The sequence below is a fragment of the Dermacentor andersoni genome, chromosome 2 (genome assembly GCF_023375885.2).
Source record: "Dermacentor andersoni chromosome 2, qqDerAnde1_hic_scaffold, whole genome shotgun sequence".
Classification (NCBI taxonomy): Eukaryota; Metazoa; Arthropoda; class Arachnida; order Ixodida; family Ixodidae; genus Dermacentor; species Dermacentor andersoni.
Window position 1 is genome coordinate 193426846 of NC_092815.1, and position 19592 is coordinate 193446437.

At 46.4% G+C, this 19592-nt stretch overlaps 1 protein-coding gene across 3 annotated transcripts in view; it reads left to right on the forward strand.

Moving 5' to 3' along the window:
• The window catches only part of LOC126540270 (transcription termination factor 2-like), a 109766-nt gene that overhangs the window by 61297 nt on the left and 28877 nt on the right, over positions 1-19592 (forward strand). For 2 of the 3 annotated variants that reach the window (XM_050187074.3, XM_050187075.3), the window contains exons 14-15: positions 9278-9431; positions 18920-19002. In XM_050187074.3, the coding sequence (XP_050043031.1) occupies positions 9278-9431; positions 18920-19002 (237 nt within the window). Of the gene's footprint in view, positions 1-9277; positions 9432-9978; positions 10123-18919; positions 19004-19592 lie in introns of those variants that run through there. The other variant, XR_011892886.1, reaches the window with a different exon arrangement.

The following is a 19592-nucleotide window of genomic DNA, read 5'->3' on the forward strand; positions in this document are numbered from 1 at the left end:
GGGCATGGGGGTTGCTACGCGCTTCTCCCACTGAGGAGAATCTTATCAACTTTAAAAAAGTCAAGTCCCAAGACAGGCGAACCCGCCGACAGGCCAGAAGAGAAAGCTGGCAGAAGTTTTTATCTGGCATCAACTCGTACACAGATGAGGCCAAAGTCTGGAACAGGGTTATTAAGATAAGAGGGCGACCAGCACAATCACTCCCTCTGGTAAACACACAAGACGATACCCTGCAAGTTCAGGCAGACTCACTTGGGGAGCACTTTGAGAGCGTGTCAAGCTCAACTCATTATTCTCAGTCCTTTCTCAAATATAAACAAATAGAAGAATATAAGCCAATAATTAGAAAATCCAGACAGAATGAACCCTATAACCGGCCTTTCAGTATTGCCGAGTTGAGAGCTGCCTTGAACACATGCAAAAGCACTGCACCGGGACCTGACAGAGTCATGTATGATATGATCAGAAACTTACATACTGACACACAAGTTACACTACTCACACCTTCCAACACTATTTGGGCTGCGGGATACCTCCCATCTACATGGAAAGAGGCGATTGTGGTTCCTGTCCTGAAGCAGGGAAAAGACCCCTCCTTGGCAGCAAGTTATCGTCCGATAGCTCTTACGAATGATGTTTAAACATGGCCACCATGATGTGGTTCCTGCTCATGCAGCTGTTGCCAATTTCAGCGCAAGAAAGCATGGCCTCCGAGATTCGCTTCCGGTAACGCGAAGAAGCTGCCAGTAGGGGTGCGAATTCGCTGTCGCCGTCGAACCCAATTGAATTCAATTCAAGTAGTAACCGCGAAGCAGCTAAAATTTTTTAAATGCTTACCCAATGAGAAAAATGTCCCTCCGTCCGACCATACTGTAGGACAACAGCTTTCAATGTAAAGCTCGCAGCAGCGAACTGTACCTTCACGCTGCCTGTTGCTTCAATGCGAACGAGGTGGCGAGAACACAGCGCCCACGAAGCTCTCGGCACAAGCCGCACCCTGCCCGTTTTGCAGATCGCTTTCGAGATGTGAGCCCACGTGTCTCTCTTCAGCGCGCAGCGGCGGAAACGCAGAGCAGTCGGCACTCTCTGTCTGCATCGCAGATCGTTTTCAAGATACGGTCTGCATGGCCATGCCATATACACAGGCACCGCCGGTGTACGTTTGATCATGGTTCATAATGGTTTAACACGGATGGATAAGGCACTAATGAGCAATAATGGCTTATAATGATCAGAACGTCATAATGATCAGAACATATAATGATCGGAACGACGATGTGGAAATGGACGACGGCCCTTCATTGTCTGACGTGGCACGGGCTTTGAGCGTCATGCGAGCTTTCACATAGAAGCGGGGCCTTGTGGACAAACTCGCTCGCCGACTTGCCAAGTTCAAAGATGTCATGGCAAGGCCACTACGGCGGCAAGTGATGATCGCCGATCTTTTGCTGCTTAACCAGAAATAAAGCCTGTCTCAGTGTGTGTGTTTGAGAGCATCGTGATGTAGTTCTTTTCTGGCCAGTAAGCAGCTTCTAAACTGGCATAGGCAGTTGATTCGTACATCGTTTAGTGTGTACATATATGTAATTCCCGGCCGACTACGTATTAATGAGGTTTGGCTGTAGCAAGGTGTCAAAAGCTAAAGTGAGATGGCAACTAAACAAAAGATAGAAAGGCGAGAAACCAGTAGTATCATGACGTGACGAATCGTACACATGTCATATAGGGCAAAGTGCTGTCCAAATTGCGGTGGTTTGCTGAAACCTACCTAGACAGCATCTCTGTAAGGGTGCAATTCAGTCACTCAGTTTGTTTGTGGGTGATATGTGGTTGTGAGCTTGCGTTTGGTGGAGCAGAAATGAAGCACGTCTTCGACAACTTGGGACAGGAAGTAGTGACCACGATCTGTCGGCAGCTGCCTTGGCATGCCATGTTGAAGAATCACGTCTTGAAGTAAAAAGTCTGCTACATCTGTAGCACAGATGGTGGGCAGGGCACATGTAAGGGCATAGCACGTCACATAGTCTGTGGCAACGGCTGTCCATTTCTTCCGTTTCATGGATATGGCGAAGGGGCGAAGAAGGTTCTGCCGACACGGAAGAAAGGCTCCGTGGGAAAATCAATTGGATGAAGGTGGCCAGCAGGTTGCGCACATGGCCGCTTTCGACACTGGCAGGGGTCACAAGCTGCAATGTAATGTCGCACAGAACTGCAAAGGCCTGGCCAGAAGAAGCGACGTTGAACTCTGTCCTAAGTGCAGGAGGTGTCAAGGTGTCCGGCAGTGGGTGCGTTGTGGAGCTCAGCAAGTAAGTAGAACAGATGACAAGGGGCAACTAGCAGTAAATCTGGTTCATCAGAGCTGATGTTGCATCGATAAGAATGTCGTCATGGAGCACAAGCATGCTGGTTGAACGATCTGGCTGTCCTGAAGTCAAGTGCTCAATGATCCGCCGGAGACAGTTCTCCTTTCGCTGCTCATTAACAATGTCGCAAAAGTCAGAAATGGCCAGAAGGCAAGTGTTGGCATCCTGTTTCTCATTGTCTGGATGATTGACGGGATGACGAGACAAGCTGTCGGCGTCCAGATGTAAGCAGCTGGACTTGTAAACCACAATGAAAGAATACTCCTGAAGTCTGAGTGCCCAGCGATCAAGGTGGCCAGTCGGGTCTTTCAGTGATGATAGCCAGCACAGAGTAAGGGGGTCCGTGATGACAGAAAATGGGCAGCCAAACTAGCAAGGGCGAAATTTAGACACTGCCCTCACCAGAGCGAGGCACTCGCACTCTCTGATAGAAAAATTGTGCTCTGAAGGGGACAAGAGGTGACTGGTGTAAGCACTGGTGCGCTCGACTCCATTTTGCTGTTGGGAGAGGTCAGCACCTATGCCATGGCCACTGGCGTCTGTGCGAACTTTAATTTGTGCAGAGGATCAAAGTGGCCTAATATCAGAGGCGTTGTCAACAAGTGGATGAGACCCGCCGTGGTTGCTCAGTGGCTATGGTGTTAGGCTGCTGAGCACGAGGTCGCGGGATCGAATCCCGGCCAAGGCGGCCGCATTTCGGTGGGGGCAAAATGCGAAAACACCTGTGTACTTAGATTTAGGTGCACGTTAAAGAACCCCAGGTGGTCAAATTTCCGGAGTCCTCCACTATGGCGTGCCTCATAATCAGAAAGTGGTTTTGGCATGTAAAACCCCATAATTTAATTTAATTTTTTTTAACAAGTGGATGAGGGTGTAGAAGGCATCGGCTTGTTCATGGCCCCAAAAGAACGCAGTGTCCTTCTTGAGAAGGTCAGTCAGTGGCCGGGCGATATCTGCAAATGTTTTACCAAATTAACAATAATAGGAGTATAAGCCCATGAAGCTGCGCACATCTTTTGCTAAGCAGGGTATAGGAACGTTCTTCACTGCATGATTCTTATCAGGATCAGGATGTATACCGGCAGCACTGACAGGGTGACCAAGAACTTTGACCTTGCGGGGTCCAAAATGGCACTTCGAAGAGTTAAGTTGAAGGCCAGCCTCCCTAAAGATTTCAAGAATAGCAGCCAAGCGGCTGAGGTGGCTGTCAAACGTAAGGGAAAACACGATGACATGGTCCAGATAACTTATAGCCCTGAAGGAGCTAGTCTATCAATCTTTTGGAAGTTGCTGTAGCATTGCAAAGTCTGAAAGGCATAACCTTAAAATGGTTAAGGCCATCTGGTGTAACGAGAGCACTCTTTTCACGGTTGATTTTATCCACCGAAATCTGCCATTGACCGGATCTGAAGTCAATTGTGAAGTATTTCGATCTGTGAAGGCAGTCGAGAGCATCATCATTCCACAGGAGAGGGTAAACATCCTTTTTCACGATCTGGTTCAGTTGATGGTAACCGACACAAAATCGCCAGCTGCCATCCTTCTTTTTGACCAAGACAACCGACGATGCCCAAGAACTCGAAAAGGGCTCAATTACACTTTTAGTTAGCATCTTGTCTACTTCAGTTTGGATAATGTGGCGTTCTGCGTGAGACACATGGTAAGGTCATCGGTGCATAGGACTAGCGCCACCGGCCTCAATCCCATGGGTCACAACGGACTTCTGTCCCAGCGGGTGATCCTCAAAGTTAGACGTCGGAATAAGACTCCGGGACGGGACAAAGATCTGCAGCCTGTTCAAGAATCAGGTCTTCAGCGATCATCTTTAAAAATATACCCGAATCACATGTGGTGGAACTGATCGGACAGCAAATGGTTGCAGACAAGCACGGAACATCCAATACAGAGGTGGCGGTATCGTTGATGGGAGAATCGTGGCCGAGTGACATGCCTTTCGGAGTAGCTTGCCTACTTAAACCAAAACTTAAAACAGGAAGAAATATGTGATTATTGGTGATAGTCACAATGGTATGAGGAACGGCAAGTGTGCATAGGAGGAGAACATTGACATTAGAAGTCAGCACATAGTCACCGTCAGCAACAGACAGGAAGCACGTCAAAGGCATACACATGGCGGCTTGAGACGGCAACCATGTGAAGTCTACACAACATAAACCAGGCTCAGCTGATTTTGGAGGACAGCAGTGAATAGGCAGCTCGAGTTGGAGGAGGCCAGCAGTGCAGTCAATCAGTGCTGAATGGTCCAATAAAAAGTCGAGGCCGAAGATCAAGTCATGAGAACAGTGTTCCCGAACGGCAAATAAAACGAAAGTGTTGAAACCAGGAACAGTTATTCACGCAGTGCCAAGGATAAGGGGTGTTGCTCCGTCGGCGACCTGGATAGCACGAGGTGTAGCAGGTGTAAGGATTTGTCACAATGTGGCAGGCGGCAATGAAGATGGTTGCTCACCACCGAGATATGGGCTCCAGTGTCAACAAGCGCTGGGACAAATACACCGTCAACTCCGGGTCAGCAGGGTGAGAGACTTTGGCCAAGACATCGACAATACAGCGTCGCTTCCGGGAGCACATCATTTAGTTTTCTGAAGGTGTGCGCCCAGGTCGGAATGACGCCAACAGGCGACGAAACTGGGATGACCTGGATGACGGGCGATGACTTTGCGGTGAATGGGACTGGCGACTGCTTGGCGATGGTGATCGATGGCACCATGCAGTCGTGCCGTCAGTGGTGTGCAGGTACGGCTCAGCTTGCAGCTGGATATGGTGAAAACCGCAGTCTGGACTAGGGCTGTTTGAGAACGGCATGGAGGACCAGCGGTTGCGGCAGTATCGGGCAATGTGACCAACGCGGCGACAACTGAAGCAAATAGGTTGATCATCCAATATTCACCACTCTGCCATGTTGCGAAAACCTCGAGGGATCCATTGATTTTAACTATGCACGAGCAAAGGACGTTCAGTAGGCCAGGAACTGGCTGCAGTGCAAACTGACTGCAAGCCGACATTGGCGAGCTCTTGGCACACAATAGCCTGAACAAGGGGAATCACAGGAGTGCATGTATCGTTGACAGGTGGGTACAGAGGCGCGGGACACATGGCTTCCAGCTCAAGGCACACAATCTTCATCAGCTGATCTGGAGGCTGCTCCTGCCATGGAGGAGAGTCCTGTCGGTCTTCACAAGACGATGCTTCAGCCGTATTGGGAAGCTGTGCAAATGACTGATAAAAACGACAGCTTTTCACCTGCTTGAAAGGCTTGCACTCCGCGATATTGTCATTAACCAAAGTACAGTTCTTACAAATGAGTAAATTGAAGGCATCATCAGCGATACCTTTTAAGACATGCCTGGCTTTTTCACACTCCGGCATTTCAGTGTCGGCCTTGCAGCAGAGTGCCAGCACGTCTTGTATATAGGCGACGTAGCCTTCGATAGACGTCTGAACTCGTGATGCCAACTCTTTCTTGGCGAAGACTTTCCGATTCAGTGGTTTTCCGAAGAGGTCTCACAGCGTCTGCTTGCAGATCTTCCAGTGATGGAGTTCTTCTTCGTGGTTTTGAAACCACACTTGTGCTGTTCCCGCCAAGTAGAAAATTATGTTCATCAGCAATTGCTGTGGGATTCCATTTGTTGTGGCTGCTCACCCGCTCATACACCTCCAGCCAATCGTCAACGTCGCCGTCGTTGGTGCTGCAGAATGTTTCTGGATCACACGGATGGGCAGGTACAACAGTTGACGCAGGCGTTGCTGAGCCAGGCACCGTCTTCTGCGACATCGGTAAAGAACCAAAGCAACATCCACTGCAAAGCTCTGTTCCAAGTCGTTGCTCAGCACCTCCACCAAATGTTACGAAGAGGAAGCCTGATGCACAAATGTATGTGCAGCTATATACATGGCGAAAAGTTTGTGGTAATTGCACAGGCTGGTACAAAGGTCACAGCTCCTGGAGACAGTCTACCACTTCCTCTTCGTCCCCCTCTTGCGTGCACGGTACTGTCCAAATGCACCATAACAATATCGTTACATGTGGGTTTTTTCTCATTGCCTTAATGCATAAGTTCATACCCTTAAGTCGATTCATCGTTATAACCAATATATTTTTATATGTGGTATCGTTATAAGTGGACTGCAGCATAGTAACTGGTGGCCAATGTTTTCAAAGCTGTCTAGGGCGGAAAGGACACAAGTGCGAATAAAAGCGACAGTTATAAAGAGCCGGTAACCGAAGCAAGAATTTTGACAGCATGGGAGGTTAATCAGGATTTGACAGTGTGCATGTTTACATTGCGTTGCTCCCCTTTTTCGCCGCGGAGTATGCCATGAACCTTGGCGCAATAATGTTGGCTGCAGTCACACATTTTGTGGGATGAAGTGTCACAAAGTACAGTAGAACCTTGTAGATACGTTTATAATGGACTGTGGGAAAAAAACGTACAAGCAGGGAAAACGTAACCTAGAGGAAGGGCTCAGATCGCTACAGCTTGTCGGAAACAGTCCGAATGACTGCCAGCGCAGTCATTGCATTTCTCGGGGCTCGTACTGTGACCAGGAACAACGCAGGCACGCGAGCATAATTAAGGGACACGTATGCTTCAATGCATGACACGGTTCTACTGTGCCAAAGCTGACTAAAGAGAACCGGCAATAGTGAAACACAAATAAGACCCTTGCAGGACCCAAAGTAAATGCAGCCCTGTACTTGTTCCTGGTAGGTTTCAATCAGTGTTCACTTTTTCAGATGCTTCGCCAACTGCTTTGTGTGTGCTTTCTCCCAATGTATGTTCAGCGCCTGGCTTGTGCAACTTTGGTCGTTTATTGCAAACACCACTAGCTTGTTGCAACGAATTGGTTGCTTGTAGCAACGAATAGATTGCTTTTTGCAGTGTGCGAGAGCCAGTTTTTACTGTATTATTGACTTCCACTGTATAGGCGAGGCACAGGCACATGCTGAATAATGACAACACGATAGACGTTTGAGCGCAATCATATGATGCAGCAATGCAGGAGACTTTATTTCTGCTTTTCAGATGCACAGTAATACCACGTTAACTCGAAATTGCATACAGTTAGACCTCGATGTAAGGAGATTGGTAAAATTGGCAATTTCCTTCGTTATATCGAAATTTCGTTGTGTTGAAATTCAACCTTTTGTGCAAATAAGTACAGTCGCTGATCGATTTTTCTTACATGAAAAGGGGCCACAGAATTTTCTGAATTATTGGGCAAGCAAAAAAAGCAAATTTGATGAGAAAACAATTCATTTTGATAAATTTGGAAGTCGGCGATGAATAATTCGGTTTCATGCCACGTACAACAACGATATCCTCGTGGCGGTACAAATTAAACAAAGCCATCCAAGCTTGCATGTGCACTCCGCTCCCTCAGATGATAGCATTGCTCGCACTAGGGCGACGCTATCGTGAAAATTGCCGGCAGTGGGGAGCGAATACTTCGTCTGCTTCTCGCTCCAGCGCTCACCAAAACTCAAGGTTACGCAACCTCCAATACTAAAGACACGGGAAGACAGCTTACATGATGTCATGCCGTCTCGAATACCTCTAAAGCAAGCTGCGCGGCTGTGTATGCACTCTGCCGCACTTACAGCCATGCGCAGCCATGGCCGAGACGCGCGCCAACTTACTCCCCACTTCCTCCCCCCTCGCCCTCTTGCACGTGCTTGATCATGTTACTGCAAGCTCGCTACCCTCCCCCTCTTTATCTTTGCTTGTGTGAGAAGGCAGCACTCATGAAGCCGCCATCTTTCTGGTCCCACCGTCGCATACCTTGCCTCGCCCCTAAAGCACACAGTGCACAGGGCGTGATAGGATCTTATCGCGCTTTGACTTTATGCGGAACATGATGCAGCTCCACTTTGGCAGTCGCTCTTGTTGCGCAGCGCACAATTTAAGAGGTCATTTGCAAGCAGCCATTCGATCACTTGACCATCTGCATCTGCAGAAGTTCCCATTTAGTGTCTCGGCATTCCTTTGCGGTGGCAGTGAAATTTCGTTATATTGAAATGCATACAAACACACTTCGTTATATTGAGGTTCTATGAACAGAAAGCTATGAAAAGCTAAACACTTCTTTATATCGAGAATTTAGTTATATTGAAGTTCGTCATATCGAGGTTTAATTGTATCGAAAAATCAGCTGTCGAAATTTTCTGCGGCACCAAACTATTTCACATACGCGCCATGTATTTATTGCCCTTTTTCTTGAAGTATTTTCACAGCAAATTGTGGATATTTCAAAATCTTGACTGAGAGTGGGACAAAAACTCCGCTGCCGAACCGTTTAACGAGCTTTGCGTGAGGCTACAAACGGAGAGGGCAGTTAAACAATGGTGACGACGAAGGACCTCAAGAGGTGCTGACATTAAGCGAAACAAGAAACATGCTTTGCTTCCAGCGAAATAAAGTTGAGTGTAGTGGCGGGAACGATCAGCTCATGCAATGTGTGAAGCAGCCCAAGAATGTCTTTCTAGGTCTAGGTGTCCAGAATAGCACCTGCAATCGTCTGCGATTGCCGCCAGCTTCCCGCCTAGTGTTTCTGGCTTGTGAGCATGTGCAACTGTTTCCCACCAGCGTCCATGATTGCGCGTAACAGTGTGCTTGTGGAAACCAGCCCCTCCTGCTTGTAGCTTCTGCTGCCAAGGCACAGAAAGTTGTCCCCGAGTACAGCAAACTTGAAGCCCGCGAGGTGGGCGGTGGTGTGGCAGGTGGTCATAGAGGTGGGCGGTTGGCCATAGTAGAGGGCAGCAAAACCACTGCTACCCACCGTGGGGAGAACCCTGGTTATAACTGATATATCATTATGTATATGTGGTATCATTAAGAGTGTATTGCTCTTTACTATGTTATTTGAGATTGGTGTTGCGGCGTGTCATGCAGTGTTGTGGTGTCTCGGTGGACTTCACTTCTGTCGTTGGTGCGCCGGCACCTTGAGAGGCGGGGCATCCCCTGTGTCACCATCCAGGGCAGCATTCCCGGCCACCAGAGGGCTTCTCACGTCACCAATTTCAACCAGCAGCAGGGGGGACCCACGGTGAGTCGCCTAGTAATGCAGCAGTGGTTGGGTTAGTGAACTGAGCTGCCAGAGTTCTCTGACCATGTAACTCAAGTCTCAATTGCCTTGTCGAGCTCTTGCACCATAATGTGGCATTTAGGATGAAACAAAGTGTTAGAAATTTACATTTGCCATATCGCTTAGCAGAAACAGAGTCGCTTTTATTGTGGCAATAAGAGTGATCACAAGATATTTATACAGTTAACCCTTTGCGGACATGCGTCAGGCCCACGCTGCCATGTGAAAATGTCAGCTCCGGTCACATGTTGGAAATCGCCCAACACGCTCGCTTACTCGCATTCTCCGTTTAGTTGTATTGGTTGCAGCATCTCTCAGCAGCATTCTTCACCTACTAATTGCAGTTTTTGTTGTCTCCACATGAGGGCAGCACTTTTTCAAATGCACTTGGAAGAGATTTTTGCGTGCTATTTGTGGTGCGTACTGCTGACCAGACAGCGACGTTTTCTGCCCAGGCATTGTATGGATGTAACTTGCGGGAGTTTAGTGAGTCTGATGATGATTTCAGTGCCGAGGAGGACTATGTGCTGCCTTCAGAAGGTCATCAGATGTCCTTGGATGACAGCATGTCAGAAGACACTGACTGTGATGACCCGGGAGCCGATGGTTCATGTGGTGATCGCCAACAACGTGGTGCGGGCGGCTAGAGACTGTACGCTACATCTTTTAAAGATTTCAAGAATATTTCCTTCACAGTGACAAATTCCGGCTCTAAGGTTGCTTTTTCCAATATTCACAATGAGCTTGATTATTTCCAGCTGGTATTTACCAATGAGCTCATAGAAGAAATTGTTCAAGAAGTGAATTGGTATGCCATCGAGGAAAATTGCAAGTGTGAGTTCATTGCGAGGCTTTGGAAAACATGGCAGTCGATATCTGTACACCGAGTTTAAGGTGTTTTTAGATTTAATAATGAACGGGGCACTGAACCTAAAACCTCACATAAATGTATTTCAGCCAGAATGCATTGATGAAGATGCCCTTCTTCCCTGTGGTCTTCACTTGCACCAGATTTCGTCAGATATTTTGGGTGCTGCACATTCGAAAGCCAAACCAAGATTCTCCAAACAAACATGTGGCAGCAAGATCAGAAATGTTGAGTGCATAGACAAGAAGTGCCGAGAGCATTTCAATGCAGGACCAAAAATCTGTGCTGACGAAAGCACTGTTGGTTTCAAAGGCAGGGTGTAATTCAAGTACAGTCGACTCTCGTTACTACGAACCCTGGTAATCCGACAAATAATGTTCATTTTATCCGAAGTCCATAATATCCGAAACGCCTCACTTCCAAAACTGGTTGCGATGTATAACAATGTTATTGCAAAAAGCAAGTGAGAAACGTCCAAAGTAAAAAACAAACAAGGAAGGTCGCAGTTTCACGCAAGAGGCAAAGCATCTATTGCGATAGCAAGTTAGTAGACAGCTATGCGAAGTAAGGATAGTAGTTTTATTGGCCGTACAAAATTGTAAGCACTTACTATCTAAATTAACAAGCATGATGTCACGCACACACAGGTAAACATGAACGCATCTCGCTCGATGATCGTGGGAAGTTACTGTCAAAACATTGGAGTGAGGAAGCGCGGCAGCATCAGCAAGTGAATTGACCTTCGTGCTGTCTCTTGCTTCAATGCAAATTAAATGTCGAAAGCACAGTGCATATGAAGCTACCGGCACTGGGCGCACTTTGTCCACATCACAGATCGCTTTCAAGATATGGCACCCGCATGGCTGCGCCATAAGCAGCAGCTGCCAAAGTAGAACCCTCCCTTGCCTTCCCCCGGTGCCTCGCAGGCGAAAGAAGCGGGCGCGCTTCAGCCCTGCTTTTGTCCCTCGGGCGTGCCGCAATCGTCAGCTGCCCCTCACAAGTCAGTTGTCAGCCCGTGTCGACAAAGCAAAAGTCCGTTTTATATGCCTGGTGTTGACAAAAATTGCCACTAATTTCATCCACTGTAGCCGATAGTCCGTTATAGCGCAAACTAAGATTGAGATATGCTTCCTCATATCCGAAAGCCTGTTGTACGCAGGTCCGTTGTAACGAGTGTAGACTATTATAATCCACAAAAACCAACGAAGTGGGGCCTTTGTGCATTTGCACTGGCCGACTGCAAGACTGGGTATGTTCCAGCCTTTAAGCCATATTATGGAATCCCTACAACAGAGTGCTTCTGTTGACTGGACTTCCCGTTTACATGCTTCATCGTTCTACACCTGTCGTAGGAAGTGCTTCTCACCAGTGGTGGTTCTGGGTACCACTTGTACACTGACAGGTGCCATACATCACCACTGCTTGCCAAAGAATTGCTTTCGAAAAATGTGTGCCTCACAGGAAGAATATGCTGCAATGCAGCAACTACAGAAAAAGATGAAGAAAGGTGAAGTGGCTACGTATTGAAATGGTGACTCACACATGGCCCTGGCTTTGTGAGATAGGCGGGTCAGCCCAGCGATTTCAAGAGATCACAAGAAAGCAATCTCGTGGCAAAACTGTGACATTGCAGACACGTGTTGTCATCTGTGACTTTACAGTGAACATGGGGGCTGTTGACAGACATGACCACTACTGCGCAAGCTATACGGTTACACGTAAATCAGTGAAATGGTGGAGGAAACTGTTCTTCTGGCTGATTGAGGTTTCTATTGTAAATGGCTACCTTTTGATGAAAATGAAGTTGGCTGCTGAAGGCATCAAGGCACCGAGACACCTCTCCTACTGACAAAAACTTATTGAACCTCTTGTTGGAGACATCTTGTAAAAACCGAAGAGGTGCCTGTTTGAAAATTCCCAAGGGGATGAGTGCTTGGATGGCAATCCACAGTTCATATATAAGAATGCGAATGGTAACAGCAAGTACTGCGCTGTGTACAGTGATAGGAAGACGGTAGCAGGAGTGAGACTCTTTTCTACTGCAAGACATGCAGTGCACATCCTGGCCTCCACCCTGGTGACTGCTTTGAGCATTACCATACTGTGCTGAAGTACCACTGACAACTAAGGGCATCGAGAAATATTTGTCCAATAAATCCCCTAACATCTGTTTGTGTACCTGAGCGTTTTTCTGCATGGCACCTAAAAAGCGCAGAATGGCTTCTGACTGGAACTACCGCAAATTTGGTAAAGACTTATGGCCACAAAGGGGTAAACCTCGATTATAAGAACTCTGTAAAATGGCAATTTGCTTCTTTATAGCAAAATTTTATTATATTGAGATTCAACCTTTTATGCTAATAGGTACAGTTGCCACTGGATTTTTCTTACATGGAAAGGGGCTGCAAAATTACCCAAATTTTCTAGCAATCAGGAAAAGTAAATTTGAAGAGAAAAAAAAAATATACAGTCAAACCCACTTATAGCAATATTCAAGTGCCACGAAAATTTCATTGTTATAACCGATAATTGTTATAACTGGGTTGCATGAAAAAATCAAAATACGGGGATGGCAGAGCTGATGTGAAAAAACTCTATAGGCGGGAATGCCACTGCACCACCTTCCTCTGCCTGGCTGCTGATTGTGCTCAATCATTTTAACTGCTTCCTGGGTGCTTCGATCGTGTGTAACAAGCAGCAGCTGTCGGCATTAAAGAGCGGCACTGCTATAACAACTGCAATGAGGTGTCACGGGTGGCAAGCGATATGTGAGCACCGCCAAGGCATCACTTTGGTGGCCCCAAAAGGGGCCTTTTAAATATTTCGAGAAGGCTGCCGTGGCAGCCTGTCAGCTTGAGAAATCTACAAGAAACACTGAGGAGAGATCGTCACAAGCATCTTGCCACGTACTTCTCACTGGCTTGCATGAGAAAAGCCTAGGTCCGTCAGCCATGCATGCTTTACGCGAAGCTTGCCGACATTCTTCTCCAAGGCATCCAAGTGTTCCATGTTGTGCAGTGGAAGGTTCCTCGCGAAAACGAAGCCCAGGAGGGACTGAATCATCTGCAGGGCCTCCTGTGAGGACAACGTTGAGGCAGCCTGCCCTACCACGTCATTGCTACCGTCGTCGCCATCGCTGTCTGATGCAAGCATGTTCGCAACGATCGTCTTATCGGTTAGGAGTACTTATTTCCAAATCTATAGCCGTGTGCTTTCTTTTCACCAGCAACATCGTGCATTGCCGATGATCAGAGGGGGCGGATCAGCCATCTACCATTTCAGTGGCGAGTCAAGTGAAGCTGAGAAACCGCGTGGCCAGCAACGACTTCAATGCAACCAACAAAGATGAACACGAGCGATTAAGGTGTTCGCAGAACTGCACGGAATGAGGAGCCAGCGAGCAACATCCGAGCAATCTGCGAGCGACGCAGTTGGCGCGGTTCATTCCTGTTTCGGAGGGTGGGGTGGCTTAGAGCTATGGGGGCAGCCCATTCGTGTTCGGAGGGCGGGAAGGTCGATGGGAGAGAGCCGCGCATAGATGGCTGGAAAATAAGTGCACGGCGGCTGTTGGAGCAGCTGCCCATCGTGCAGCGGATCAAATTTCTCGTTTTCTTTTTTTTTCTTTTCAAGGATTTCGCATTTCACTACCTTTCAGCTCGGACACCCAGCAGCCAGACTTCATTGTGATAAACGATAATGCGGCATCAGGGTATTGTAGTAAGCAGGCTATTTCACCATAGAAAACATACAAAAGTTAACGGTGCAGCAGCTTCTCATTGTTATAATTGATATCTTGTTAGAACCAGTATCGTTATAAGTGGGTTTGACTGTATTATTGAGCTTGAGAGTCGGCAACGAAAAATACAAATTGAAGCCACTATTGCTTTTCAGCTTCAGTTTGCCTCTGCAATTGATAGTGTTTGCTGTAGTGGCACGAGGCTATCCTGAAAAGTGCTGACAGTAGGGAGTGAATGCTTCATCTGTGCCTCACTTCAATGCATCCCCAAAACACGAGATTACACAACCTGCAGTACTAAACAGAAAGGTGGTGCACGATGCCATGCCGTCTCAGCTTGCCCAGCCTTTGTAGACATCGCAGAGTGGCTCTAAAATGGCGTGCAAGATGTGCTCAGCTGCGCAGACACCTATCCACAGCAGTGCTTGTCCCCCACTTCCTCCCCCCCCCTTCCCATTGTGTGCTTGATTGCGTTGCCGCGAGCTCGCTCTCCTCCCCCCTTTTCCCCTTGCCTGCACGGAAAGATGGCGCTCATCAAGTCACCGTCCTTCTCGGCTCACCTTCACCAGCTTTCACTTGCACCCAAAGCACACAAAACATCGGGCACAATATGATCTTGTCGCACTTGAACTTTGGAACAAGATGCTCCTCCGCTTTGGTACGTAGTTGCTCTTGGTCTCGCATCCTGCGATTTGAGAGGTGCATTCGCAAGTAGCTGCTTGTGGTTCAAGCATTTGACTATCTGCATCTGCAGAAGTTTCCATTTATGGTCTCAATATTCCTTCACGGTGGCAGTGAAATTTCGTTTTTATTCAAATTTTGTATAAATGCACTTCGTTATGATGAAGTTGTACATACATGGTGTTCTATAAGAAGTTATAAGCAATTTATACTTTGTTATATTGTTACGGGGATGTTGGGAGTTTAGAAGATTATATTTACAATATATACACAAAATGAGTCTGAGTAGTTAAGGTGGCTGACCACTAACAACCCGCAGCAGCCAGCATCTTGCAATCTTCTTCTTCCTCTCTCTTTTTTCGTCCTTCCGTAACAGGACCCTCGGGTGGTGAAGCACTGTCTTGGCGCATGGTAGGCGAAGAACTGCAAGCGAAGTATGGCTTCAGCCGCAAAATGTGCACGACGTCAACAGGTGGCAGACTTGAGGCTGGATCAAACTGTAACGGCGCGATCTCGTAATTGACGTCACTAACTTGACATAGGACTTCATAAAGCCCTGTGTAGTGAGAGAGAAGTTTCTTCTTCCTCTCTCTTCTTTCATCCTTCCGTAACAATATTGAGGCTTTCGTTACATTGAAGTTTAATAAATCAAGGTTTAACTGTATATATGAACTTCAAAAGTGTTACGTTTTGGGCGAGTTGGTTGTACATGGTTCTTATTCTTCGCTCGACGTCCTGTCTTTGTAGGCGCAACAGTTTAATAAGAACCATGTATATATAAGGCGGTCCCTAAGGTAAAAACTATAACCTCCTTTCCAAGCTAACCATAATAAAGCAAACAAGACAGTACTTGCAACAACTCGTAAACAAGAATTAAAGTGCAAGAGATTGCACTGACACTGGTTCATGTTGTGCAAAGGCTGAAAAATATGATTCGAATCCCATTATATCTACAAGTGTGATTCTCATTTAGGTAAATGAGACCAGACATAGCATGTGTGCAACTGCGAACAGTGCACTTTAAAAGTCCCCTCACCTGGCCCCATTGCAAATTTCGTTTGCACACTGGAGGCTGTAGGGTGCTGTCTGGGGAGTCTTACCGCAAGAATTTTTTTCATTGGTTCATTATTAGAAGAGGTAGAAGAAATTGAAATGTCACATAGCACGGCTACCAAAGGGCAACCTTCACTGCCAATGTAGACACTCTCTCCTTCTGCCTCCACTAGCATCCACAAGCGACATTTCTTCCTTGTCTTCTCTCATACCGGAGCCAAGGCTCTGTGTTACGTTTACATCTTGAGCCTCAGATACCTTTTTTCATGCGATAAGAATTATGTGGACACTCCAAGCACATTTACGCCATCGTTGTCGGTCTTGCCATGATGTTCTATGTAAAGTCAAAGTGCAATAACATCGTTGCTGCGTGCTGTATGCTGTGTCTCCGAGGGAAAGTGTGCGAGGGTGAGCCGCGCTTGGTGGCTCGATTTCGCGCACACAAAAGTCTTTCGTTGCGCACAAGGCACCACCGGGTGAGTGTTTTACTCCGGTGGTAGCTGTGTGTGGCGCAACTGAGTGCAGTCACACAGTCCCTATCTTGAAAGCGATCTGCAATGGGGGACACAGTCTAGTCGCACCCAGAGCTGATAGTTTTGTGTGCATTGTGTTCTTGCTGCTTAGTTGTGTTGAAGCGACAGGCAGCATGAAGGTCAATTCGTAGGCTGCTGCTGCTGCCCTTCCTTACGCTAGCCTTTCACCTTTCACCGGTCGACACTACGACTTTCTTTCTTCTCTTCCTTTTGTTTCTGCGCAGTGCCTTGCTGGTGGCAGTATTGCGCATTTTGCATGGGACAATTGGACAATTTACTGAGGTCACATGCTATAATTGATGACAATGCAGGCAACGTGTCTTACATAGAGGCATTTGTGCGTGTGATCTTGACTCTCTGGCAGAGAGTAGAGCTTCCTCGGGAGGAAGGGCACGCAGCCTTCTGTTTCAAATTTCAGCTGTTCTTGTGCAGTGCACCTGCTTGATAATTTCCATACATGATTGCCACCGCGTGGTCTATGTGCTGCGCTTGTCTGTCCACAGTGGCCAAACCTACTGAGCAGTCCTTTAAAACGGTATCACATGTGCTTTAACTCTTTCCCTACCATGGGGAAAATAGGTGTTTTTTTGTAGGTTACGCCAGATTTTTTTTCTGAAGGAACTACTGAAATCAATATTTTATGTAGTATGTAAACAAAAGGCAGAATGAATGCACTTTACCTGTATAAAATGTTTATTAACGAGATATATGTCATAAAGAAAATATAAATTGCCAAAATCAAGATTGCAAATGCAAAACTTGTGGTATTGTTCCCCAACTATGGCAAGTTGTTTTTTCATCCACTTTCATTTCCATTAATTTATCGTTTCTTTATTTCATTTATTAAGCACAAGTAAATTCCCCTATGTTGTCCTTGGTGTCAGTGTTTGTTGGCTTCTTATGATATGACTAATGAAAATTGGACTCCTCAGTTAACCCCCTTTCTTCTCGTTTATTACCTAACCAGGGTCTCGATGTTCTGGGCAGGCTTGCATCATTGTCGGTTTCAGAGTCCGATGCAAAGGTAGCATCCTCAGATTCACTGCTGCTCGATCCATGGATGCAGTCAGCCACAAACGCATCGGAATTTCGAGACCTTCGATCTTTCGAAGCATGTAGTACCTCTCCCGGAGGTGGCCATTTTTGCTTTCTCCTTTGATGATTGCCAAACTTCAAAGTGCATTCAAAAATTAACACCTGTGGGGAAAAAGCGAACTGCTTAGAAAACAAAAATATAGTTCTCCTTCATGTCCTATGGTGCAGAGTATCCGTGAACACCGCAGAAAGTCTCGAAATCGGCATCTCAAATCATTGATAGCGGCCGGCCATTTTTGCTTTGTACTTTGATGAGCGCGAAAACTTCTGAGCGCATTCAAAAATCACCACCTGAGGGAAAAGGCGAACTGCTTAGGAAACAAAATAGTCCTCCTCCTTCACGTCTGATAGCACAGTATGTCCATGAGCAGCGCGGAAAGTCTCGAAACCGGCGTTTCAAACCATAGTTAACCGGCGAGCGATGTCCAATGGGCGCGGTACAGAAAGAGTTAATGAGTGTTTGCTATTTTAACATTCTTTTGTTGTGATGTTTTCCTGTTGAGATGTGAAACTACTGCTCATCCTATACTTATGTTGTTTTGTTTATATCCTTGAACCTTTACTAGCCTTTACGGCTATGTGTCAATTACGATCAAATTGTGTATACTTTATAAGACCGTGAATAAACTTCAAACTTTCATTATTGCAGAAATATGTTTCCCGAGTGTGGGAGCTTAACATGCTGAAGCGTATGCCCTTATGTTTCCGTGATAGTTTTCCACCCAAGTGCCCTTGATGTCATACTCTAGCATCCTACTACAATTTCCTGTTTTGACCCCCTCCTCATTTCTTCATACCTTGTGGCAATATATTCTGCTACCTTTAGGTGGAGGCCAGAAACAGAAATGCTGGTTTGCATGTACAGATGTTGCTGCGAATGCTTCCTACAGGGCTTTAATTATTGAAAACTCTTCACTGCTGCACTTTGGAGCTGTGCTTTGTCATGGTGTTAATAGCCACTCCCTATTGACAGCTACAATTTCCACCTTTATCTTGCATCGTGGTGCAGATTACCCATGTAGAGTTGAAGCTCGCTATAGTGAAGTTGCATGTGGCACAAAAATACATTTCTTATATCTGATATATTGACATATGATATACATTTGTTGCACATTGATATTGGCAAACAACATTTTCAATTGACTTCGTTATATTCAATAATTTGTTACATCAAGGTACAAATGTAGCATTGACACTGTTTGTGGCCTCCTGCGAGCAGTACTGCGTGTCTCTAGTACTGAAAGAGAGAGATGTGTTACAGTTTGATGATGTTCTGAGCTATAAATAGCTACCTTTCTCTGAAGCCCCTAAGTAAAGCCAACATTCACAAAGTGCCTTCCTTTCTTCAGGTGATGCTGCTCTCTCTTGAAGTTGGCAGCGCGGGCCTCAACCTAATCGGTTGATGTTCTGAGCTATAAATAGCTACCTTTCTCTGCAGCCCCTAAGTAAAGCCAACATTCACAAAGTGCCTGCCTTTCTTCAGGTGATGCTGCTCTCTCTCGAAGCTGGCGGCGTGGGCCTCAACCTAATCGGTGGCAATCACATGTTTGTGCTCGACGTACACTGGTGAGTAGAGTGAATGTATGGTGGCCGAAGCTAGCCTGGTTTGATCAGTGGTCGAACGTGCATTCAAAGGCAACTGCACAGAAATGTCACTTCCGGTAAATTGATTTTAAATCAGTAGTATATATCAGTGAAGCAATCTTGGCAAAAATGTGGCATTGATAATTGTGCAATTTTCTTATTAGCAGCCTCTAAACAGCGCCTAAGCAGACAACACATGCACCTGGTGGTTAGCAGCTATGGCATCAGCTCCTAGATTTGTGTTCTTTGGGTAGGTGCCACCTAATCTTGGAGGTGATGCTGAAGAGCTGGCAGCACTTCTGAATGATCTGAGTCATGCATCACTTCTGGCAAGTGATAAAAGCAGTCTTCTTTTCGTTTATGTTTCTTTTTTTCAGTTTTCATATTAGAAACAGTTATTTTTCACAACCTTTCTGTGATACTTTTACTCATGTTTCAAATGCAAAAATGTTGTGCAGAGGCTCCTCAATCTTAAACTAAGCTTGTTACCGAGTCAGAAATTTCGTTACAGTTGGCCTTCAAAGACCATTATGTGAAGCTGGGTTGCATTGCTCAGACAAGTTGTCACACTC